Genomic DNA, 25988 nt, shown 5'->3' with positions numbered 1-25988 from the left:
CTGTTCTTGTTGGCATAGGTATTGTCTTCACTGAAGCATTAGAGCTTTGTAAGTGTGGACAAGCCCTGAGTCAGAGGAATGGGAATGGGGTCTGCAGAAGCCCCTGGGATGGAAGAGGAGACTCTAGCAGGGAAGTCGATTTGCTTGTTGGTGGGACCTGGTCTCCAAGCCATAGAAAAAGCTGGCAGACGGCCCCTCACCACAGATACCTTAGAGGAAGGACTATTGTTAGGAGGGTTTTGTTTCTTGAAAGCCTTTGGGTACTTCTACAGTACAATAAAAAATACATGTCACCAAACCTCAGAGCCCAGGGTCAGTTGACTCAGGCGGCAGAGCTAAAAACAGCAGTGTAGACGCTCAGGCTGGAGCCTGGGCTCTGAGACCCATCCCTTCTCGGGGTTTCAGAGCTTGGGCTCCAGCCTGAGTCTGAATAGCTGCACTGCAATTTTTAGCCCCTCAGCATCACTCCTGAGAGCCTGACTTAGCTGAGCCAGGCCAGCCACCACCATGCCGCAGGTCTTTCATTGGAGTGTATCCCTATCCTTTGTTACCAAGTGGGAAGGGGTGGAACGGATGAAGGGTAGTTTAAAGAGGTGAGGGAAAAGCACAGCACGAGCCTGTAAGAAAGGGTATGAAATCCCCTTAGCAAAGGGAGAAGGCTCTGAGCCTCGAAGGCCACTAGAAACTGTGAATACTGAATCAATTATACCCCAGAAAGGGAATCTTGTTCTAAATACTTTGGATAGTGGAAATTTAGAGGAACACGCAGGAGGGAATTGAAGGGGGTGCTGTAGGGTAACCCATGCTATGAAGGGGTGCTCTGGAGATGGTGGTGCTGCTACATTAACAAAAGAAATTGTCTTACTGAATTGTTTTCAATATGACTAATCCTGAAAAGGGACTGTCACTAAATGATGCCACGAATGTATTAGAGGCGGATAAGGTAATATATTTTATTAGACCAACTTGTCTTTCACCAGCAAAAGTTGGTACAATAAAAGCTATTACCTCACCCACCTTGTCTCTCTAATATCCTGGGCTTAACATGGCTACAAAACTGCAAGCCACAAACATACAAAACTGCAAGTCACAAACATAGGAGGGTTCACTCCTGTCATTCCAGTAACATTGCTGCCCTCTGCTGCCACAAAGGGAACATAGCACGAATATCAGTGCACCAAAAATCATTTCATAGGGTATGTCTACACCACAATAAAACAGCTGACCTGTGGCTGGCCCTTGTCAGCTGATTCAGGCTCCTGGGGCTTGGGCTGTGGGGCTATAAAACTGCACAGTAGATGTTCAGGCTTGGGCTGGAGCCTGGGCTCTGGAACACCAGGAGGGGGACGGTCCCAGAGCCTGGGCCCAAATAGCTATATTACTATTTTATCGCCCTGAGGCCTGAGCCCTGTGAGTCCAACACGAGCCAGCCGGGGTGTGTCATTGCAGTGTAGACATACCCATAGCGGTCCTGCAGAACAGATTCTACCACAATGGAATGGAACCCATGAAGGTTTAGGGGTGACTTGATTACAGTCTATAAGTATCTGCATGGGGAACAAATATTTAATAATGGGCTCTTCCATCTGGCAGAGAAAGGCCTAACACAATCCAATGGCTGGGAGCTGAAGCTAGCCAAATTCAGACTGGAAATAAGGTGTAAATTTTTAATGGCGAGAGTAGGGTTGCCAAGCCTCCAGGATTGTTCTGGAGTCTCCAGGAACTAAAGATTAACCTTTAATTAAAGATTATGTCATGTGATGAAACCTCCAGGTTTCATCCAACCAAAATTGGTAACCCTAGGTGAACAATTAACCAGCGGAACAATTCACTGGGGGTCGAGGTGGGTTCTCCATCACTGACCATTTTACAATCAAAACTGGATGTTTTCCTACAAGATCTGGCCTAGGAATTCTTTGGGAGCAGGTCTCACATGGGGTCAGACCAAATGATCTGGTCCCCGCTGGCCCTGGTCTCTGGGCAAACGGCAGCTGTTCCGCCAACGCACTCTGGAGCAGAGATGAAAACAAGTGGGGAGACCTGCTTTGGCCTGAGGTGGGAGCTCCTGGCCCCGCACCGCTGGGGTGTTCGGCTCAGGCGCCTCTCGCGGGCCACACGCATTCAACCCCCGCCGGCCAGGAGCAGGAGGGTGCCCAGCTGCAGGAAGCTGCTAGGGCTCTCGAGGTGCAAGTGCAGATAAGGGGGTTTGGGGGTGCAATGGGGGGGCAGGCTTGGAGGGAGGGCTAACCACACCCCCCCCCCGTGACGCTGCCCTTTGTATCCCCCTGGGGCTATCTCCCCAGGGCAGAGGCATAGACCCCACGCGCATGCGCGCCACGCACAGCCCCCCCCCGCGTCCCTCCCTCCCCCATTGGCGTCCACTCCCAGCATGCTCCGCGCTGCCTTGGCGGAGCCTGCTACGGCCAGGGGGCGGGGCAGGTCTGTTACTGGCGTTGGGAGGAGCCAGTCAAACGGCGACGTCTGCGGCCCACGGCGGTCCCTGCGAGCCAATGGGAGCAGGGAGGGCGCTGCGGTCGCCGGAAGTGAGTACGGGACGGAGCAGTGGGGGCCGGCGGGAGGCTGCGCTCGTCTCTGTGGCCGGGCCGGGCAGGGGAGCAGCCGCCGAGGCACCAGGTGAGCGCTGCGTCCGAGGGGCCTGCACATGGAGAGGGGCACCGCGGAGCGCCCCCCGCCGGGCACCAGAGAGCCCAGCCGTCTTCTCCCCCCTCCCCGCTCCCCATGGGCACCTAGAGCCCGCCGCGTCCACCCCCCGCCGCCGCAGGACCCCCCCCCCCCCGCCGGGCACCAGAAGCCCAGCCGGTGCTTCCCCTCCGCGCGCTCCCATGGCCCCTGGAGCCCGCGCCGCTCACCCGACGCCGCCTCAGACCCCCCCCCCCCCCCCCCGCGGGCACAGAGGCAGCCAAGACCGTCTCTCCCCCTCGCTTCCCCGCCGTCCCACTGGCGAGTCTAGAGCGACGTTATCACGCGCTCCGAAACTAGCCAAACCTACAAGAGATTAAATCAAAACAAACACTTTACTGCCTAAAAGCAGCAGAGAATCCTGTGCACCTTATAGGACAACAGCACGATCTGATCATGAGCTTTCGTGCTGAATACCCACTTCATCACACTGGAAGTAGTGAAATTCCAGGCGACAGCGTATAAATATTGCTAGCAAGAAGCTAAGATAACGAGTTAGTTCAACAGGAGGCAGAGCACTACATTCAATCTGACGAATGTACTCACCACGAAACTCATGATCCAAAACTCCTGTTAGTCCTATAACGGTTGCCACAGGATTCTTGCTGCTTTTACAGATTCAGACTAACACGCGCTACCCCTTCTACTTTACACTGTTTAAGAAAATGTTTATATGTCATGTCATATGTTTAACATGTTCTGATTACCCTCAGTTACAAGATTAGATGACTCTGCGAATCCTCAATGACAAATAAACTGAGGATCAAGGCCAGCTGGTCAAAGGAAGAGATGACACCCCAACATATACCCCAAGTTAGACGCTTACCAAAGTGAATATATTTTTTTCTTTACTATCTTGAAGAATGCTGTAACACCCACTACAACTAAAAAGTATTGTTTGAATCCACATTGAGCAAATGATGCTTCAGATTATCAGCTAGAATTTCCCAAACTTTATATATACAGGGCTAAATTTCTTCCCGTATCTTACAATTCTTCTCCCTATTTGGATCTGAGATAAAAGAGCAACATCTTTCTCAGACCAGAGAGCATCCTTATAGTTGTTGCAAATTTAATGAACCTGTCCTTCTTAACGAATCAGTTATCTATCTTTATTCAACTCTATATACTTAATTAATTAATTGAACTGGTTTATTCTCACACTTGAAGTATTAACTCTCCCTGTTTTTTAACATGAACCAATATTGTTCCTTTCACAGACCGACCAGAAACTCCTCCTTTGGTTTACAAATCCGATGTCAAGACAATGAAATTATTGAACCCTGTGGCGCAGATTTAAGATGGATCTTCTAGCATATCATCCTACTGATTGTATTGTGTCTCTGCGATACTCTTATATTCACTGCCGTAGCATTTTTAAATTTCCTATTTGTTCTTCATTTGACTTAACTCTGGCATTTACTTAAGGTCAAAACAAGGACCTAGTCTGGACTCTTATTCGTCAAAGAAAACGATATTGACTCTGTTTAGTGGGGAGCGCAGGACTGACCCTTACATCTACAACTTTTTAAAGTATAATCACTTTCATCCTAGTTGATCAATTATTAAATGATGCATGATGGATAGGATTTTTTATGGTCTATGTAACAAAGATTCATGGCCATTAAGAAGGCCTTAAACGTGCTTCTAGATGCATTGTGCAGAAATGCAGATTAGAATAGATATTGGAAACTGTGGATTTCATTCTACTTTCATTTTGAAATACTACCTGCGTCCCTCCCGCTCCCCACCTAAATAACATGTAATTTCTCGTTCTTTACTCTCCCCGTGTGTTGAAGAGCATAAGGTATTTATTTAAATGAAAGTAGTAATGAAATCGACCGTTTCCAAATATATCTACTTCTATCATGCATTTCTGCAACAATTGCAATCTAGAAGCATCGATTTAAGGCCTCTTAACTTGCGCTAACGTCTTTGCATAGATACAATAAAATCTCTACAATTCAATGCATACATTTCTAAATATTTGATCCCAATAGGACTGAAAAGTGTATCGCTACATTTAAAAGGTAGATGTAAGGTCCTCCTACTCCCCACTAACAGATCAACGTTATTTTGACTGAATAAAAGTCCAGACTATGCGTCCCTTGTGCTTTGACCGTAATTTAAGCCAGCAGTTATGTCACAAACTGAATAACACACATGAAGCACACATTTAAAACCTGCCTCGCCAGTGAATATAAGATATCGCCAGAAACAACAATAGCAATCAGTAAGATCATACCCATGCCTATAAGTCCATTAAATCTGCCCCGCCACACAATAAATTTCATGTTTGCAATAGGATTTGTAAACCAAAGAAGAAGTTCTGGTCGGCTGCATGTGAAGACATATTCGTCATCGTAACAAACAGGAGAGGTTAAATATTCAGTTGAGAAGAAAACACATTCAATAATAATTAACTATAGTAGAGTTGAAAAGATTAGATTAACTGATTGTCTAAGAAGACAGTTCATTAATTTGCAACACATATACACAAAATTGCATTTTTATTCAGTATGCATATGAAAATTGTAAGATAGAAACACAAATGCCCCCTATTATAAAGTTTGGGAAACTTGATAGCTGATATCTGAACATCATTTCGTCTAAATGTGGCATCTCATAAACAATACTTTTTTAGTTAAGGGTTTTACACGCATCTTACAAAGCTACAAGCAAAGAAATTATATCTCACTTTGTAGTCTAACCTTGGGTCATGTGGGTTCATGCTCTTCCTCCACCCTTTCCTAGCCTCTTTATTCATTGAGACTCCAGAGTCATCTCAACTTACCCTTGAGTAAATCAAGACATGTAAAGCATTATACATCACATAAAACATTATTACCTTAAACACATTCACAAGTATCGAGAGGCGGTAACCTTGTTCGTCGGATCGTAAAAAAGCAGCGAAATCCTGTGGCAGCCTATAGACTAATCAGCACGTTTTGGATCATGAACTTTCGTGGTGAATACCCACTTCGTCAGCATGAATGTAGTGCCTCATCCTCCCTTGATGAATAACCTCGATTATCGCTAAGCTGGCTTGCTAGTTCATATTATACCTTCCCTAAATTTCCACTACCATTTCTCTGATAGGTATTCACCCACGAAAGTCAGAATCCAAAGTCTGTTATCTAAAGCTGCCACAGATTCTCTGCTGCTTTTGCATGTAAAGTGTTTACATTTAAATCTCCTTGTACAGTTTGATAAGCTACCTCAAAAGGTTTGCTATGACACTGTTTACAACAACAATCTGAGTTTAAAATGTTAGACACACGCATTGTGTTTAATCCATGCCCGTTCGGGTATTCCAAGCTATAGTTTGGTTCCATTCCGCAATAATGTATTGTTTATGAATGTGAAATAAAGAATTCCACTTCTTCTTCAATGACAACCCCAGGTCTTGTTCTCTTCCCATACATTAACAAAATCTCAACCTTATATAAGGCTGCTGGGAACATTTAAAAAAATCAGTTCGGTATTGGTGAATAGTTCATATTTTTTTCATCTACCTCATCCCAGGAGTTAGTGTTTATAGGAAGTCATTCAGAAGACAATTGGATACGTTTGAAAAAAGTCGGTAACTCTAATCAATAGAGGCCAATGGCAAAAACTACCATTTGCTTAAGTCTAGCTCTGGTCAACACTGCTCAATGATAAATCTTGTATTTCAGTACCTACTACTGTGTAAAGCTGCTTATCCCTAAGCATTTGCAGAATTCACACCTTAGCACCTTTTGCAGTTAAAAGGTAATAAACAGTTCCTTATGAGCCAGTCATAGTTACTGACCTTACCATTTATTGGCTTGATGTCAAGCAATAGTCGCGTCATTTAACACAAATTGGATTGCAATTTTCATAAAAAGCTTCTTGGTTTCAGCCTTTCCCCTTACTTTACTCCACATGTACAACGAGCCACCGTATTCCCAGTGAGACATTAAGTGGAGCTAATGTCATCCCGAGATAACTCAGTGCTTAAGGAATATAACCAAAGTGAGTCTAGATCAATATTTTTCTGAATTCTACTGAGATTAATGGACCTAGAAGAAACAGTACTCAATCTGATTAAATAACTAAACCCATCAAAAGCTACTTAACTTCGCTCACCAAGCAAATCTTCCAACGCTCTGTGTGATCCACTGTATATACCCCTAATGCTCCATCGTCTATAAGCATGAAGCTTAATGACCACTAAAAGCTTATCAGATCTTCAAAGGAGCAGCTGCAGGGAGCCAGTATCATTTTAAAAAAAACAGCAGTAAGCCAGAACAAGTGAATTACTATATACAATGAAATAATCATACAGCCAAGAACAGTAGCCGTCAAATTTCAATGGTTAACATGGCCTACCACCCCTTCATGGATTTCTGTTCGAGAGTGTATACAGTCTTGGAGCCTTGAGGGCTTGTTCTGCTGTATTCTGGAATCAGTCTATATTGCAGGTTTCAGAGCTTTTTGCTGAATAAACTGTGTTGTTAGAAATCAATTCAACAAAACCCTACCACAGAAAGTGAAAGAGAAAATCATTTCTGTTAAATAACTGCAAAGCACAGATGTTCCAGTCAAATCTTACTAGGGCCATACATGAAATGGTTATCTGTTTCAACCTGACCTTGTGAACACTCTAAAAACATTAAACATCATGATATCTACCTTGTAATCTCCTCACAGAAGCATATGTAAGTAGAATAGCAGGATGTGCTGGACAAGACTAAAGGCATTGACGCAGTGATGTTCTGGGAATGAGAGTCCTGTGAGAACCCTAACACTTCCTGTTAGTCTTCAACTGGCTGTCCAGTAAAATCACTGGGCAAAATTAAAGAAAACAACATCCATACACAAATTTTGATATTGAATGTGTGATTTATACTTACAGATGATTAAAGCCAATTTTCAGTTGTCGTTTTCACTCCTTGTAGCTGTTCTGAGCACAGCATAAACTTAGAGCATCCTTGAGGCTACCTCTAAGACACTGCAGAGTCATTCCTGTGCAGCTATAGCAGCAGCTATTGAGATAGCTTTACAATGCCTTTGCATGACACTCCTCTCATTCTGTGCAGTCCAGGATTTGCCTTCAAGACCATGGTCAACAGCAAAACTTCAGATCGAATTCCAAATATTCAAAGTTGTGTGAATGTGTGAGAGGATGGAGGTTTCTTATCAGTAAGCCTGGTGTACTGTGCACTGCACAAAAGTCTGATTTTCCTCAGCATGTTAATATGACAAATGGCTGACATTACTCAGCAGAATATCACACTAATATATTTAGGATTCTGAAGAGGCAGTCTTAATCAAGTCACCTCTCCTCTGAATGAATAATCCGAGAAATATGTAAAGGCAACATTTCAAAGAGCGGCCTCAACCCTGCCTCAATTTTGTGGCATGCCAACTTTTTCATGCAAAAATACTCTGCCCATGCGATTTTGCACAGCTACCATGTATACACAATACAATTAGATGAGTGAAAAAAACAGTTAAGCTTTGATGCTTGAAGATTTTGTGTGTCAAAATTCCATCATTTGTGATCACAATGATATATACACCAAAATCTGTAGCACAAGGGGGTTTCAGATACAAAACTACATGACAAATTGACACTTGTAGAGTCCAATTTGAAAAATTTGTCCTGGCAATGATGCAAGCTTGCAATGTTCATTTGCATATCTCTACACTTCAATGATGATATTCTTAGCTGTGAAAGTCATTACACAGGTAGTCATCCAAGGAGAACTTGTCATATCCCATATGCTGAATGATCGTTTGGGGGATTCTGAATTCGTTTGTCGAGCTCCAAAAAATGCTTCCTAACGAAATAAAATAACTTTCTGCCTGTTAATTGTTTATTATTGAAAATGCAAGTAGTTTTCTATCTTACAACACGTTTCATACATGATTTCAGGACCCCAGTCCTAGCCCTTCTGCCAACAGACAACTCCCACTGTGTAGGTTGCATCTTCTGTAACTAAGACCAGTTTGTACCCAGTAAGCTCATGGCAGCTGCTTCGTAAGGAGCATTGCTGGGTCCCTTACTGTGCAAAATCAACAACAGGGCCAATTTGCCCTAGCTATGCACATACAACTCTTAAGACATAAGCTCACTCAGACAGTATATTCAGCTCCAGAAATGCTTAATTACAGTAATGAGTACATGATAATCTTATATTGAACTTTAGAAGAATACCGCAACCTTTTTAAGAAACCATACAGAGTTGCTCAGCGGAAAGCTATCAAACGGGATAAGAAATCTCCAGTTAAAATCCCTTCACCATCCAGTTGACCTTAGTGCACATCTGTTTTCTGCTCCATTTTCTTCATGCCAGATCCAGCTCGAAAGTAAAAGCAAATATATTCCAGCCTGTGCCACTAAATACTTAGTGCTGGTAAATATTGCAACAACATTTTACATGATACAGTCTATGACGTATAGGATTTTACTGTAAAAACGCTGAGATGATGCACAATTCTTTGGCCTTCAGTTGGACCCATATCCAGCCAGTGTAATAAAACATAGAACTGCCTCCTAACATTAAGTTTGCCCATCTACCAAAACCTGTTAGTACATAGTGGTAAGCTTAGAGCACGATCGTATATCCCCAATATGCTTTTTTCCTCATTTAATGTGAGTGTTATTTTCATCTAATAAATGCCTAATCCTTACTAAGGCCGTAGCCATACTCTATGTCTACACAGTAGCTGAGTGGTTCCCAGCTAGGTCAATTACTGCGCTACCTCCGCTTGAGATAGCGCCTACGATTAGCAATGGACTTGTCGAGCTTAGACTAGCTGCCCAAAAGTATGCCCCCTTGGGTTGGTGACGCATGTACGCCGGCAGCTCAGCCTGAGCCACTACCCATGTTACTGCACGGCTACACTACTAACCTGTTAGACAACTAACCCGACAGAGCTAGTCCACATGATTTGAGCGAATCAGACTCCTGGCTGCCTGTACCCTTGAGAATCTACGGCTGTGAGCCTGCCTCAGATAAGTTACTAGAGTCCGCTCCAGGAATATGTCTAATTTTGTTTTGCAGATTTGTCTAAATCAAAACTTAGTCATGAGACAATAACACGTTTAAACTTCAGTCCTACGGAGGAATTTTGAGAGAACACTCGCCCACTCTCGCACCCTTTTCTCATTAGCTGCAGTCAAGTAAGCATTCATAACTAGGATGCCACGGTTGTTCAGATACAGCCACAAAGTTAAAGTAGTTTAATCCTTTCCCACCTGCTAGACATATTCCAACTAGAATCACTTTCAGCTATCCACACTATTGCGTTACTTTAGTTAGCTTTATCTCACAGTATTATACTTAGACCATGCAGCACGCTTTCATGTGATTATTAATTCTGTTTATATAGTACAGAGATAATGATATTAGACATTTTTAACATCTCATTAAAACTCTCACATGAGCAGGTCAGAGGAGCACCCTTACCCTTTCACATAGATGTCACTCATTTCTCCCTGTCATACTTTTTTCATCCAAATGACATCCTTGTTTCAATAACACCGCATGATGTACTGAGAGAGAAGATGATTGGGAAGAGAGTGAATAGCCAGGTCCTGTGACCAAGGTCTTCAGTTGCACGATCATCAATGCCCGGCTACTCACTTCTTGGCTTTGCGGGCATTGATGTTGAAGTGAGGGCCAGGAGGGCCCAAGCTTTTGGAAAACATCACCCAATCTGAAGCTTTCCCTGCTTTGAGAAGTCAAGTAAGGATTTTTTCTGGTTACATGTTTAAAAAAACATGCAGGTGTGAAAATTCTGATGATCCCCATGGCTTATATTAGCTGAGCTCAGTGGTCCAGAAGTCTTAGTACCTCTAGAACTAATTTTAGCAGTCAGTCTGGGGCCAAGACCTTCTGCCACTGACACGATTGCCAAATTCCCACTGTCCTTAAATCAAGATAGTCTGGGCCCTCAGTGATACAACTTGAAATCATAAGATCACAATCTGTTTGTTCTATTATATCAGTGCCCCACAAATTGCCTGGTGTTTTGCAGTCAGATCGCCATATGCCGTGCCTTGAACCCCCTTCTTAGCAGATGATCATCCCATAGTTTTAAAGACCAAAATGTGACGGCCCCGGGTCTATCGCCGTGCACCAACCCCAGAAACATAGTAATTCTGCTCTATCCCACTGAAAGTCTATTTCAATATAAGACACCCATAAACCATAACAAGAAGCTATTCAATTCTCTCCAAGCTCTCTCATGAACGCCTTCTTGTGGAGAGACAACGCTGTATAGCAGCACCTACTTGTAATTATAATGCTTGAGATAAGGTCTCGATTCATTCCTGCTGCCAGGAGTTGCAATTTAACCTCTGTGCCAACCCACCGAAGTCCACTGACCCTGAAGAGGATCCACACCAACTAAAGTCAGGTCGGATTTGCACAATCATCCCTTGGTTCCCTGGGCAGGTCATTTTACTTCCTCCCAGGCTCCATGAGATGCAGAGCTGCAGCAGGATGGATCAACAGTGCATTTCCTGCTCCTAGGACATTTACGTCTGAGACCCTTCAGCACACGTCTGCCCTGAATGAACATGGCATAGACACTTCGTACGCAATCCGGCTCCTTGAAGTCAAGCGCAATAATTCCCATTGACTTGAATTGCGGCCAGGATTTCACCCTGTGTGACTGAAGAATGTGTTGTTAGTCCTTATTAATAACCATGTGATTCACATCTCTCTCAAACTTTTTCCAGACAAATAGTGCTGTGAAAATAAAGAGAAATTTTGCCAACATGTTACTGGCACAAAAACTCCTCCCTCCATTCACTCCTACCCCAATGAACTCACATATGAACATTATGCAAACAGCCTCCTCGGAGGCCTTTGCCAAACCATCCCCTTAGCTACTTCCTAGTCTTTGTAGTTAGTTTCTGACTGGTGGTGGATACTGGTGTCCACCTGTCATAACTCTATTGTGAGATAAAAGAGTTTCCGTACTGTGGAATGCATCTGTACCGGTCAGTTCAAAACTAAGTGCCTTACGTTGCAATATTATTCAGCCTGGTGAAACCCATGACTTCACAAGGAGTAACAAGTTTGTATCAATGGAAAGGTATGACTTCTCCAAAACAGCACTGGATTAGGCTCATCCTGATTCTGAATTGGCACCTCAGACGTCCCTGCAAATACATGTTACATTCCCCTTCTCCACTCTCCTGAAATTGTGAGAAGTCCATCTGGGTATCATAACAGGAATAAATCCTTCTCTTAATCCCTCCCTTAATGTGACCACGAACTAGATATACTTACTCTCGCACCTCGTGCCTTCACCCACCCCCCATTATAGAGCACCCGTTGCATAAATAAGCATGCTACGTTCCTGCACGCAGAGATCAATTGGTGAACCAGTAATATACTTGTAGATTTGCGCTGGAAGGCTGTATAATGCCTGTCCACATTGATTCAGGGACCAAGCCTTGGTCCTAACATATGAAGGGCTGACGCTCTTCACCCGGCTCCCAATGTGCTGACCCCTTTTTTTAGGTCTCCTAAATTAAACAAGAAAAGAATTGAAATAGGTCCCCCTAACTCATACCCAGAATTTGATTACGTTAATGGACTGTATCATACTTCTAAATCAAAAGCCCATCTTGTATTCCTTGAAACCCATGCAGAGGTGACATGCAAACCGTAGTACAAATTATGTTTTTACTCTTATCATCACATGTTATACTTTAAAGTTTTTATTTCCTATAAACTCCTCATGCATTCAAAAGAGAGAACATGCAGTCTAAATAGCAATCGAGCCACAAATTCCTCCAAGTGTAGTCTCGTGCCTCCATAGTTAAATCCTGCCTTCCAATTTTCTGAGAGGATTAGAGAGTATCTTTATACTGGCATATTTTGCAACTGTGTGTGGCTTCAGTATCTCGCACAGTAATTTACACCTGACCTTTAGCGGACACATAGAACAGATCCTTGAATTAGTTACACTACATGTGGGTTTTCCCCTATAACGTATAAGAAATGCGAATACGAAATAGCTTGTCGTGGATTATACAAGGCTAAATTTGCCTCACTTGACTTGCGTCATTAGTGAGGTTTTATGAAAGAATTAAAACAATTCCATTCAATGTCAGTTAAATACTCAGCAGGTGTTGTTTAAGCCTATCAACTGTTTATTGAAAGAAAATATTCAGCGAATTCATCTTACTGCAACTCATGTTTTTTCACCACTATTTAATGCCTTGTACTTGTCAGATAATTCAATTTATCATGTTCTCTCTCGTATGACAAGAAATACTACCACTAACAAAAGCCACATCTAAGAGAAATCTATCTAAAAAATTGTGATAACAGTTTTTCAGGACTCTTCTAAAAAATTTTATGTTTTTTTTTATAGAATAGATGATTCTATACGTTACAAACAGGTGCAGAGAGGCCATAGCACTTCTAATTAACCAAATGAATGAAGTAACCTGCTTTTCCAGTGATTAGAGAATAATCTTACTTTACTGCACATGTTTGATGAGACAAAGTGTGACTTACATCAATACTTTGTATGCCCACAAGAGCTCCAAAGCGAGAAAGAACCTGTTCTCAAGATCACATGATGTTCACCGAACTTTTTCATCACGAGTCAAGCATACATAATCATAGCTGCGAATTTTCAGATCCTTCTCTTGAGGCAACGAAGCAGCTGATGTTCATTACATTCTAAATTAACCAGCGTCCAGTTTAAATATTAATTGTCATGAAAGTTTCATTTCTGATAAAGTAATTTTTTAAGATAGTAAAGAAATACCCTGGTCTGAGCCTAATCTAAGTCTACCTTATTGGTGCGTGTTTTGCTTGGCTCCACACATCCCCAATCTTATGCATTCATATGTCCGGTTTAAGAATCCTAGCCCCTGCTCCTCAATTTTCTTAGAACCATTTAAATCATGTCAGCCAGATTGGCGACTCTAGTAAACTATCACAGTTAAGAGCTCTTCCAAAGACCCTTGTCTGGGCCTGATAGCACTTTCCAAAAACACTGTCATATCCAGTTTTCATTATGTGCAAAATTAAAATTCACCTTGCCAATTCTTAACTATGATTATTCCTATTTCCTCTGCAAACATTTCCTTAAATCTCAATTTGTTGGGTGAATAAGTATCATAACTCCTGAGCCTACACTCTCTTATACTAAGTCACACTGTGTCCCATCCACATACTTCACACTTCAGCATTGCTTATAAAGTAAAAAACTCCCAAGCAAGTAATGATCATTTACACTTCACTACTATATTACTATATATATGATCCACTCTTTTATATGACAGTGAAAACACATTACAGTCTTAAAAACTCAGGCCAAATGTTCAGACTCGTGGCACTAAATTAAAGCCTGAATCAAGAGGTCGCTGGCACATCCTCCTGGTCCATTGACTCTCAAATGAAGACAGGGGATCGAATATCCCAGGAGATGCCAGATTGCAAATTGGCCCTAAAAATAGCCAGCATACAAACTGTGAATGAAGTGTCAGGAGCTTTAGAAAATACATAAACTAGATGAGTGCAGTTGTAGGAAAAAGGTCCTATCCCCCCCAACTTTGGCCCCAAACAACTTTCATTTTACTATTATCTATTTTTACTAAACTCCTGACGACCTTACTTTCACGTGGTATGCGCGATGGATAGGGCCCAATGGTATGCAAATCTAGCATCCATAGCGACCCGGCGCGGGGACCCAGCCCCCAAGGGTAAATCGCCGAGTGCCCTACTACCCCCGGCTCCTTCATGAAGTATCAATGAACGTGAGATTTATTATGCACAGAGATTATAAAAAACACCTAGAAAACACCAATGAAACATGAGAAACATGAGTTACCTGCAAAATCTGGGGTGAGATTACTCGGGAACATAATAGATCTTCTTCTTCCAATTACTTTTTTATATTTAGGTTATTCTGTATATAAGATCACAACGTTCGTACACCAAGGATGCCCATAATACTTATGGGTACTCATTTTTCTCCTTTACCGCCGCTGGCCCACCTGTTTTGCTTTCTTCCCCGTGCACTATCACTAACGAATCTTCGCACACAACAGTTAACTCCTAGAGCCCAAAAAAATAGGCCAGTGCGCTCCTCACAGCCCCTGCCCTATCCTGGGGTTGGAGATCGAGAGGCTCTTTATATATAAATTCGCACAATCACTCACCCCACGGTCCGACTCTCTTGGTAAATCACGGACATTTGACAGAGGGAGAACTCCCCTCTACGGGATCCCATCCGCTGAAACGACAGGATTTCTCATAACGTGTCCCTAAAAGAATATCCACCCAGAGATTAATTATATTTCAGAGTAGCAGGCCAGTGTTGGTGGTAAGGTGGGCGGGTAGGCCCACGAATAGTTTATGTCAAATAAATTCGGTTATCTCTTAAATGCCAGCAAGTAACTCCGCCGTCTCTATCTATACAAAAGTTGCACGGAGTACACGGAGAGACCTTTTGGCTAGTTTATCTTTTTCCATCTCGCGGCTTAGAGGGAGCTGGTTTGATATTGGCACAAAAATTAGGACCCCGTTGATCTTGGGCCTATAACGGTCATGGAGTTCTTCCATTTGGAACTTAACAGGGTTTGATCAGGCCATAACGGTACTAGGTTAAGCATCTCCAACTGGTTTTAGAATCTGGTGGAGGCTCCCTTATTCGCCCAATTGGAGGCTCTGTTGCATTTACTCAGGCCCTTGCTACCCGACTGGCCAGCCGGTTGCCTGCTTCACTTTCACCATTACCCAATATACCCTCAGGGTGCTTTCATGAAAAATTACATAAAATTTCTACTGCATCTTCCCGTCCTGCCACCACAAGAAGCCCCGGTCTCCCCTCGATAATTGGCAATTAACGTCCACACCCGAATAACTGCAAAAAAATCACGGATAAATAATAATTATAAGCGGCCAGGCAACTCCTCATAAACAATAGAATACCAATGAAATATTAAAATGAACACTATCAAAATAGCCCAGCTGGGAATAAACGGGCATAAACTGAATTACAAATATCCACCTAAAATAAAACAAAAAAAACACACTCACAATACTACCCAATCCCTCAGACAAGAACTCACCAAAGGAATTACAGACGGTCACCAAAAGCAACAACAATGTAAACTCAAACACTACAATCCATTCCAGTCCTACCGCAGCAAACTAAAAACAAAAACACAGTAAGGAAGGAGAAATCCCCCTACTATACAATCACCCAGAAAAACAAGGCACACTGTTCACTCGCAAACCGATACCTGACCACCAGTGGGCCCCTCCCCCCGGCTCTTCCCGTGCACCACAGAGGGCCCCCGCCCCTCCCCCGCTCTTCCGTGCAACAAGAGCCTCCCCACCGCCCTGCCCGACATGACCCCGTGCTCGCCGGAGACGCCCAGATGCCTACCCGCCTCCCCCCGGCTCTTCCGTGCCACGGCCCCAGCCCTCCCCCCTCGGCGGCTGCTTCCCGTGCACACAGACAAGCCTTCCCCGTCCCTCTCCCCCCGCCGTTTCACACCCGTGGCCCAGCAGGCCCCCCCGGGCCCCTCCCCCCCCGGCTCTTCTCCGTGCAACCAAGCAGGCCCCCGCTCCCGCCCGCCCCCTCCCCCGGCTTTCTCGTGCCGACTCCACAGAGCGTCCCGCTCCCCTCCCCCCGGGCACACCCTGTGCACCACGGCCCCGGCCCCTCCCCCCCGTCGCCGGCTCGTTCCCGCGAGATTTCTGCCTACAATCCAATGCCCTTCATGGGCTCTTCTAGCCATTTTTTCATTTCCAGGACCTTCCATGTCTGACAAGGCCAGGAAAATCCACCCGGGCAATCAATTAAATGACTGAACGATAGAAAGAAGGTGTCCCTCCGCCTCCCCCCCCGGCTCTGGCGCGTGTACCTCTCCCATCTTGCCAGTTATTAGGTGTCAGTCCGAGAACCCAGCACTATGGTTTCATGTGTGATAGCACACCACGGGCAGAGGCCTCCCCCCGCCCCTCTCCCCTTGCGCCACCCCTGTGCACCAGCAGCGAACCCCCGCCCCTCCCCCGGTCTTCCTCGGATCTATCACGGGGTGGGGGGTTGGCGTGCAACCACAGAGCCCCCCGTGGCCCCTCCCCCCGGCTCTCCGATTGCACCACAAGCCCCCGCCCCTCCCGTGTCTCCAATTCTGACCAATATGCTATAGAAGCACGTGATTGCAATAAGTCTACGATGGAACCAAATCCCACGCAAGGATCACCCGAAATTCTTGAAGTCCCTTCCCGAAACTTGGAGAGGACAGGGTTCTTGGAGCAGTTGCGCAGCAGTCAAAAGAGCAAACACGCTTGATGACAGTCAGAACGACTGAACCAACCACCGATAAAAGAAGAATAATCCCTGCTCTTGTGGATCTGGGGACGCAGGATGAGAAAATGAACATGGCAGCAGTGCTGCACTCTTATCGAGATGGAGAGGAGACCCATCAGCTCAAGCAAAAAACAATGGAATTGCTGGGCCCCTGCTGGAAGGACACATGAATGGCTTATCAACTCAGTGGCCAGATTTCACTAACTGGATTAAAAAAGGATGACGACGCACAGGGCGCAGCTGGATATAAATGGCAGCAGGGGAACGCCAATGCGCTAAACTAGCAACAGACAATTCGGCCACCGAGGCGGGGGTGGGGGCGCTGGCGGCGCTGCCTCCCCCCCGGGGGGCTCTTTCCCGGCACCAGCAGAGCGCCCCCGCCCCCCGCTCCCCCCGCCGGCTTTCCGTGCCTTGCCACAGAGCCCCCCAGTCCCCTCCCCCCGGGTCTTCCCGTTGCAACCACAGAGGCTCCCCGGCCCCTCCCCGGCGGCCGGCCCCCCGTCTGCCCCAGCCCCGGGAACTAAATAAGAAGGAAAGGGTGGGATCAACAGAGACGAGACACCAGGTCCTCTTTTTTTTGTGTTTGTTTTTTCCCCGGGCCAACACAGAGGAAAGGGTCTTGGGGATGTACCTAGTAGCAGAAACCACGGGAGTAATACAGCTTCCAGCAGAACCATTGGAAATAGAACATGGCGGCCCCCGCGGTGCTACATTCACGCGTTGCTCGACAACGGACAGAGCCCACGTGGGCCCTGGCGACAGGAACAGCAGCACCCTATCTCGGCGAAAGAGCACAGCATGAGTTGCCCGGTCTTCCCGGTATTGCACCACCCCCGCAGAGAGCCATCCTGGCCCCTCCGCCCCTCACCCTTCCCCCCCCGCTCTTCGTCGCCACCACAGAGCTCCCCGCCCCTCCCGCCGGCCACCCCGCGGTGCACACGCAGAGCCCCTCGCGGGCCCCCTCGCCCCGCCCGGACCACCCCGGTTGACACAGGCCCCTGGCCTGGCCCCATCCCCCCCCGCTTTCGCCCGTGCACCCACAGAAGCCCCGGCCTCGCCCCCGGTATATGTGTTCCCCGCGAGCGCACGGCGCAGAGCCCCGCGCAAAGAGCCACATCCGCCCCGCCCTGGAGAGCTCTCTGTCTGCAGCACCCGGCGGGTTTGCTAGCCACAGAGCCACCCAAACAGCCCCTATTGGGCAAAGGCACCGCCTCTCCCCAGGGGTGAGCGGCCGAAGGAATCGCTGGACTCTACTCAAATCACAAGTGGTGCGAAGAGTATCCTGTGATCCAGCACAGGCTGAAGGTGACGGGCGCGAGCAGGAGGTGAGGTGAGTCACGGGGGGCAAGAGCACCTCCCGAGGCCAAACAAAGGGCGCACCAGAAGAGGCGCAAGGTAGGGCAAGTGCGAGACATGCAAAGGATACCTCAGGCGGGGTACGTGGTGCACCATAGGAGAGACTTGTGTGGTGGGAGGGTCACGCCGAATGGCACTCCACAGTGAAGCGCATAATTGCCCCCGACCGACAGGCTGAAAACACAGAAATCGGCCCACATGCCGAAATGTCATACCTTCCGCTGCACTCCAACAAGGCACCAGCAGCGAAAAAATGGGCCGTACCACACGCGGTAAAAACCTTAAGACACCATCACCCATGTCACGCCTGCAGTAAAAAGTTGACCAGAGTGCCCCCGTGGCCTCCCCCAACAAAGCAAACGGCCATCTTCATCCAGTGCACCAAGAGCACACAACCCCCAGGCCTCCTCCCCAGCACCTGGTCTTCCCGCACACCGTGCCCACCACAGCGCGACCACCCTGGCCCTCCCCCCCCGGCTCTTCTCGGTTCACCACAGAAGCCCCCGGCCCTCCCCCCGCTCTTCCGTGCACACAGAGCCCCCGGCCCGCCCCCCGGCCTCTTGCCCTGTGCACCACAGAGCCCCCCGGCCCCCCCGGCTCTTTCCCGTTGCACAACAGAGCCCCCGGCCCCTCCCCCCGCCTTTCCCGTTGCACCAGAGCCCCCCGCCCCTCCCCCGTCCCGGCACACCCCGGCCCCTGCTCGTCACCACAGAGCCACCCGCCGCCTCCCCCCGTTTCCGCTACCACAGAGCCGCCCCGGCCCCTCCCCCCGCTCTTCCGTGCACACGAGACCCCCCAGCGGTCGGCTCACCCCGACGAGCTGCTCGCGCGCGGCAACTGCCCCACACAGTAGCCCTACCCGCAAACCTCCGCCACCCCTGAACCTCTTCCCGCATTTGCCAACACACCAGAGGACCTGTTCAGCCGCGCCTCCCCACCGATACACCGAAGGCTCATAAGCGGCCTGCCACAGAAGCCTCCCGCCTCCATTCCCCCCCCCCGGCTCTCTATCCCGTTGCACCCAACCGCGACCAACAGAACAATACGTACACTACCCGCCCAGAGCTTCATTCGACGGGTGGCACCACAGAGCCCCCCGTGCGCGCTCGCCCCCCCGGCTCTTCCCGTTGCACCAGCAGAGCCCCCGGCCTCCCCCCCGGCACACCCGTGTCACCAAGAGCCTCCTCCGCCCTCCCCCCGCGCACACCCCGTGCACACAGAGCTCCCGGCGCCCTCCGCCGCCGGCATACCCCGTGTCACCCATGCCCCCCGCCCGCTCCCCGGCTCTTCCCGTGCACCACAGAGCCCAGCCGCCTTCTCGCTTCCTCCGGGCACCCTAGAGCACCCCCTGCCAGGCCCCACAGAGCCCCCCCCTGCACCACCCTTCCCCGGGGCTCGGACCTTGCTCCCTGGGGAATGCTCTTTGGGGATGCGTGTAGCCTGTCACTGCCCAGGGGTGACCAGTTCAGGGTGGTATGTTGTTGACTCAGTGCCCCAGCCTCACTCGCAAGGATGAGAGTTGAGGATACTCCCCTGTTTAGGATCCTTTATAAAGGGGAGTGTTTAAAGTTTGTGTATTTAAGTCTGATTTTTTTTTTTTTTAAATTGATCCTTGGAGTGATTCCTCCAAAGCTGGGGGTGTGTGTTCAGGAGGCTGGTAATGGACGTGATGGAGCCTTTTATCTTTGTGACCAGTCTGATGTGGCTTAAGGTGGCAGGGATGGAAAGCACCTACATCTGATAGCTGCTTACTGGCCTGTGTGAAATTTAGGAAGGTTTCTGCCTCTTTTGTAGTGGACAAGTGTCTGACTCTCAAAAAGCACCAAACATAAACACCCTCATCTACAGTCTGAGCAGAGATCCAAAGCACTGAATGAGCGTCAAGCCTGAACCCTTCTTTCATCTCAAGAAGCCCTTTGAGACCAGGGTACATTAACTAGTGGGAGAAAAGCTTGCTCTGTTTCTAATGTTGCTATACCTGTTCTGTGGATAAACAGAGAACTTCAGATTGTAATTTTGATAGACCAGTCCCTACCATGATTGATAAATACTAAATTTGGATCTAAAGAACATCCCTTGTTTTAAAAATATATCTTGTAGCATTTATAGTAGTCCATTTTCCTGTAGTTGCGAGCATAAGAAATTATTAAAGAAATCACTGTTAATATTGAAAGCCAAGAGATCTTGATGGGGCAGGTGGTATCGTTCTAGCAGTGACCTTACATCACATTTGCTGAAAGGGGTAGCGCACTATATTTAAATATGCTGTAAAACTAATTTATAACTAACCTAATCCTACATTTTTATGGGTTATTCCACAGATACTTTCATCCGCCACAATGGGGGAACCTCAGCAAGTGAGTGCTCTCCCTCCACCTCCAATGCAGTATATAAAGGAATATACAGATGAAAATATTCGGAAAGGTCTAGCCCCTAAGCCTCCACCACCTGTGAAAGACAGCTACATGATGTTTGGTAACCAGTTCCAATGTGATGATCTCATTATTCGACCCTTGGAAAGCCAAGGCATTGAACGATTGCATCCCATGCAGTTTGACCACAAGAAGGAACTAAGAAAACTCAATATGTCTATCCTGATAAACTTTTTGGACCTCTTGGATATCTTGATAAGGAGCCCAGGCAGCATAAAACGAGAGGAGAAACTGGAAGACTTAAAACTGCTTTTTGTCCATGTCCATCATCTTATAAATGAATATCGACCCCACCAAGCCAGGGAGACACTAAGGGTTATGATGGAGGTGCAGAAACGTCAGCGTTTGGAGACTGCTGAGAGGTTTCAGAAGCATTTAGAGCGAGTTGTAGAAATGATCCAGAACTGTCTGGCCTCCTTACCTGACGATTTGCCTCATTCAGAGGGAGGGATGAGGTTAAAAACTGAGCCCATGGATATTGGTGGACAGAATTGTATGGGACAGAATGAACAGCAGAGAGAGAGCTCTGGCTGCAAGAAAGATCAGGTTTTAGACAAAGATGCTGCTATGTGTAGCATTATTGATGAAATGACATGAAAAGACACTTTTGTAATTGAATAAAGTTCTTGGGGGCAAAAAGTGGACTTGATGCTAGAGGTCATATGCTGTGGGGTTTTTTGGTGGGGTTTTTTTCCTCCTTTTGGTGTCTATGTAAATAAACAATCACGGAGCTAGGATTTTGCAGGTGATCAAACAGAAGCATTGCTTGATATTTTGTAGATGCAATTTGTATGGTGTGCTGTTCAGAACAGAAAAGAATAAGTCTTTTATACCATTTTGTTGAAACAAGTGCATTACGTCAGTTGAAGTAAGCTTTATTCCGTGGCTTTGTTATATTTTCACTCACTCATTTACTGGTTTTATAGATGCACTTATTTTATTAATTTCCATGAAATATAGGATTGAGAAAAGATCAGTCTCTGCAAGGAATCTGGTTTTGACAATTTCAAATAAGTTAAAGGTACCTTGTACAAATGTTATGATAAATAACTATAAAACTGTATTCTGGTATAAAAGATGGGTTTATTATTATTACTGACAATGTTGGTAGGTCAAAATTTAATTCTCTCCTTTTTAGTTTTGTAAAGTCAATATAATTGTCTAAAGGAATGCTCACTTTAGTGGCTTAAAAATTCAGTGTTGGTAGCCTAACACTCATAAGTAGCTCTACAATAAACTCTGTTCAGGAGACAATCTTGGTAACAAAATAGATTTACGTTTTCCAAGGACTAATGAGCAGTAATTCTTTTAAAACTGGAGATACCTAGATACTTACTCCTTTAAACATACCAGGAAATATTCTTTAAATGCTAACTCTTTTTATTAAATGTGCATGTTCACTGAAAATACCTGAAGTGAGAGTATTCGCTACTTCCCTCTTTGTCAGGATCAAGACACAGAATCAAGCCCTGTGTTAAGACAGGCGGATTTAACCAGTATTTTTTAGTATTCATTATTTTCATCTTGAGAACACTAACAAATTAATCCCAGCAAAAATTCCATTTTGTACAAAGACTTTTCAGCCTGTTTTGAATGAAACCTAATCTAATTCCTTTCAGTGACTGAGAAGTGAGTCAGGCCCTGGTACAGTACAATTGTTTAACAACAAAAAACCTTTTTGTGCAGCTATCAGAATGTTGCAGACTCCCTTTAGCCCTCTCACATGCTAGATTCTGTGTGTGCACCAGTATATCCATGACCAATTTTTTTTTTTCCTTGTTCCTTTTAGAAACATAGACTTTCAGGGAGTAATGTCAGTGCAATATCCATGCCCTTTGAAATGAAACATCATTAAGTACTATTTCCCAACTGAAACTAGAGAAGCATACATGTTACTCCTACCCACCTATCCTCTAATAACATGGAGGTAGGAAAAACAGGAAGGTTCTAAAATCAAAACTTATATTTTCAAACAGATTAAAAGACTTTTCAGGCTTCGAAACCCCTTGAGACTTGTCTCTGAATAAAATGCTCTGTTTTTAAAAATTTCACCCACCTTATCTTGGGCTTAATGACGGATTCAAGTCATAAAATATTTTTTGTGCAAATTCTAGTGGATGCAAAAACTTCCTAGGTTGACAGACTGTTGTAAAATGAAGACCTTCAACCGTGATCCTCCTCCTGTTGGAGTCAATGAGAATTGTTGACACCAAGTTCAGCAGGAGCAGGATCACACACTTCAATCACAAAAGTACACTGTTAGCAGTGATGAAGTGCCTCAATTGCTGTAGTGAGTTGAGCCCCATGCCCACCTCTGGTGCCTCTGCCAGTCACCATGGCGATCTTTATCTTGTGGACAGTTGCTGAAATTAAACAATGCTTTTAATAAGTTTGTACAGATAGTGTTGAAATAAAGGTCATTCAACTGAAGAATCTATTAAGCTGTGCTTTCTGTATAAAATGAATGTCTGGGTAAGCTCTTTATTTACTTCTTAACCCTGATTAGAGAGGTCTGGAAGTGTTTGGTCATAGCTAACAAGAATGACTAGATCCTAAACTTTGACATTTAGGTTCAAAACCAAATGGCGTATGTCTAATTATAGTTGCACATTTATTAAAGTGTCCAATATCTCTTTTGGTTTTCAGAGGTCATCTATGCTTTGTGGTTTCAAGGAAGCTGTAAATAACAATTTTGCACTACTCTAACTCCTTAGCTAAGAAAACGTTAAGATGGGTGGTTCAGAAATATGTTTTGTTAATTTAAATCTATGGTCAAGGTTCAATTTTATTCTAAGAAATCTAGTACGCAGTCATGTAACATGATTACTGAAATTTGGGGGGGACAAAAAGTGATGTGTATAATTTTAAGATCATACAATAAAGCTTCTCATCTAGTAACAAATTTTATATGGCCATTACTTACCCTTTGAGGAGAGATTAGCAGAAAGCAGCATTTCCCATCAAGATTCCACCAGAAGAATGAAAAAAGTAAACCTTGGGCCAGCTTTACAAAGGTATTCGGGTGCATAAAGATCCAGACAGGCAGCTAGTAGGAATTTCAAAAGCACCTCCTAAACAGGATACATGTTTAAGTCCTATCGAAAAATCTTTCAAAATCTGGCCCCCTAGCCACATTTGGCTGTACTAAATGAAACAATTGAGCAATAATTGAAAACTACTGTTCTTATTTGAGGTCAAGATGGCTTTCATCTTGTGCTGTGTAATTTAACCTATTTAATGATGTGCCTTTAAAGTGCTAGTGGGAAACATTTCCAGTTACTCTGCCTGAGTCCTAACATTCCTAAAAATACACCACCACTCCTATGATCACATAATATGCTATCAGATCTTTATATGGACATCGAACAGTATTGATGGGCTAGAGTCAACAGATTTATGGGATGGTGTACATTGGTTACTACCCCATACCCATTCTTGATTGGAAAAAAACAAAACCTTTTAAAGTCTTGGGCTCAAATACATTTAAAAATACATTCTGGAAATACTGGACTCCTTGTACCCTGCTGAAGGGAAAGGTGCACTAGCAATGGTCTTGTGAAGTTGTCCAGTAGGACAGTCACTTTACCCATTACTTGAGTGTTTGTTTAATAACATACTGCATCTCCCTTTAGGCTACAGCAGTTTAGCAGGTGGAGTTTTCTAGTGTTTTCTGGTGACCTATAGACTTACCTGGAAGATTAATAATCTGCTGCAAAAATACTGTGGCCAATCTATGTTCAACCATGTGGAAGTAGCCAAAATTACATTTGATCAAAAAATTAATAATTTGAGGTATGTTTGGGGGTAATTTAATTTATAAAAACTAGGGAACTGCTTAATAAATACTGATTTTTCTCCTGTCTCCTTTCTCTCTCCCATTCTGCAGGATGGATATTAGGATAATCACTCTTTTGATATCTATGCAATGCAGCTAAGCAAAAGAAAAATGGGCAGAGAACTATCAAAAATATTTTACCATCTGTCATTGTTTTGGAGCCAGTGGTGTCTCCTTCATATTATTTGATGTAATGTAGTTATGTTTTCTTGTGAATTCAGTTTCTTTCTTATTTGTCAGAATGAGAAATTAAAAATAGTCATTTGTTGGGATGACAGAGTTGGAAAAAGGAGTTTCTCCTGCTGGACAAAATTTTCATGTCCTCACTTAATTTAACAAACTGTTGCCTTTTCTTAATTTTGCAGAATTGTCCGTTGTTGTTGGGTGTGAGGTTTGTGTATTTTAGGAAGAGAGGTCATGGTTAGGTGAGGATTACCCAATCTATGTTAGCTTTCTACTTAACCTTGATCTCCTTTTCCAGGTTAGACAAACCCTAATTTATGCTGAAAATGGGTGGGAAAATTTTTTATTGGAAAGTTCACTACAGACAGAGCATTCTACCTCTGTGGCATGAGTAGGTGCTTGAGTGAGGAGTTTAAGCAATTGAAACATATTTCATTTCATAGGATGTTTATAGTACCAATTATGCCAAAAGTAGTTTCCTTTGAAATATAAGGAGTTAGAATGAATATCCAAAGCTCCCCATATGCTGATGGTGTCCAGTGAAGGGTGGCTTTGGATCATCTGACTACCAATGACTTATTAAATCTTCTGTATAAAGAGTGGTATAAGTTTGAAGTGGAGTCTCCTACAGCAGTTATAGTATGCTCGTTTCAATTACTGTTGTATCTTTGTCTGCAGGTCCTGCAGTATCAGGATCTCCACTGAGAGGAGTGGTGGGTCAGAATGTCTTTCTGCCCTGTAAATATCACATTGATAACAAAAATAACATCACAACAATGTACTTACCCAGTCATAAGGGAAGCTATAGTTGCTTTCTGCAGTTGCAGATGCTACTTTCAGTTGAAAGTTCCCCATCAAGGTATATGCTTTAGTAACTCTTGGGTGAATTTTTCCCCTGAAGCTTTGAGGACCTGGATTAAAATCTCCTGTGGTCAAGCAGGTTTTAACTAGGGTTTCTGAAATACTGCTGAACAGTTTGTTTTTGAAGCTAGCCCATTTTGGCTGCAGCCATTGCTAATGTGGAAAAGGAGAAATGGGTAAAGGGCTAACTACAGGAAAAGCCAACCCTCATTAGGACTCTGCAAAAATATTCAGTATGGTTAAGTGTAACTGACATAATTTGGGAAGTGAAATCATAAGTTTTTTTCAGAAAT

The 25988-nt window shown here is 45.0% G+C and overlaps 1 protein-coding gene across 1 annotated transcript; it reads left to right on the top strand.

The window, feature by feature from the left end:
• The first annotated feature begins 2558 nt into the window (after nucleotides 1–2558).
• On the top strand, nucleotides 2559–23253 carry MED7 (mediator complex subunit 7). Its single transcript, XM_032800470.1, has 2 exons — nucleotides 2559–2634; nucleotides 20706–23253. Exon 2 carries the CDS (start codon nucleotides 20724–20726, stop codon nucleotides 21411–21413), a length of 690 nt encoding a protein of 229 aa, XP_032656361.1. The 5' UTR covers nucleotides 2559–2634; nucleotides 20706–20723; the 3' UTR covers nucleotides 21414–23253.
• The last annotated feature ends 2735 nt before the right edge of the window (nucleotides 23254–25988 follow it).

Source organism: Chelonoidis abingdonii, chromosome 7, assembly GCF_003597395.2.
Source record: "Chelonoidis abingdonii isolate Lonesome George chromosome 7, CheloAbing_2.0, whole genome shotgun sequence".
NCBI lineage: Eukaryota > Metazoa > Chordata > Testudines > Testudinidae > Chelonoidis > Chelonoidis abingdonii.
This window is presented reverse-complemented; position numbering and strand designations above follow the sequence as displayed.

Excerpts from the sequence above, each read along its gene's own strand:
- MED7 (XM_032800470.1), top strand. The coding sequence starts at position 20,724 with ATGGGGGAACCTCAGCAAGTGAGTGCTCTCCCTCCACCTCCAATGCAG.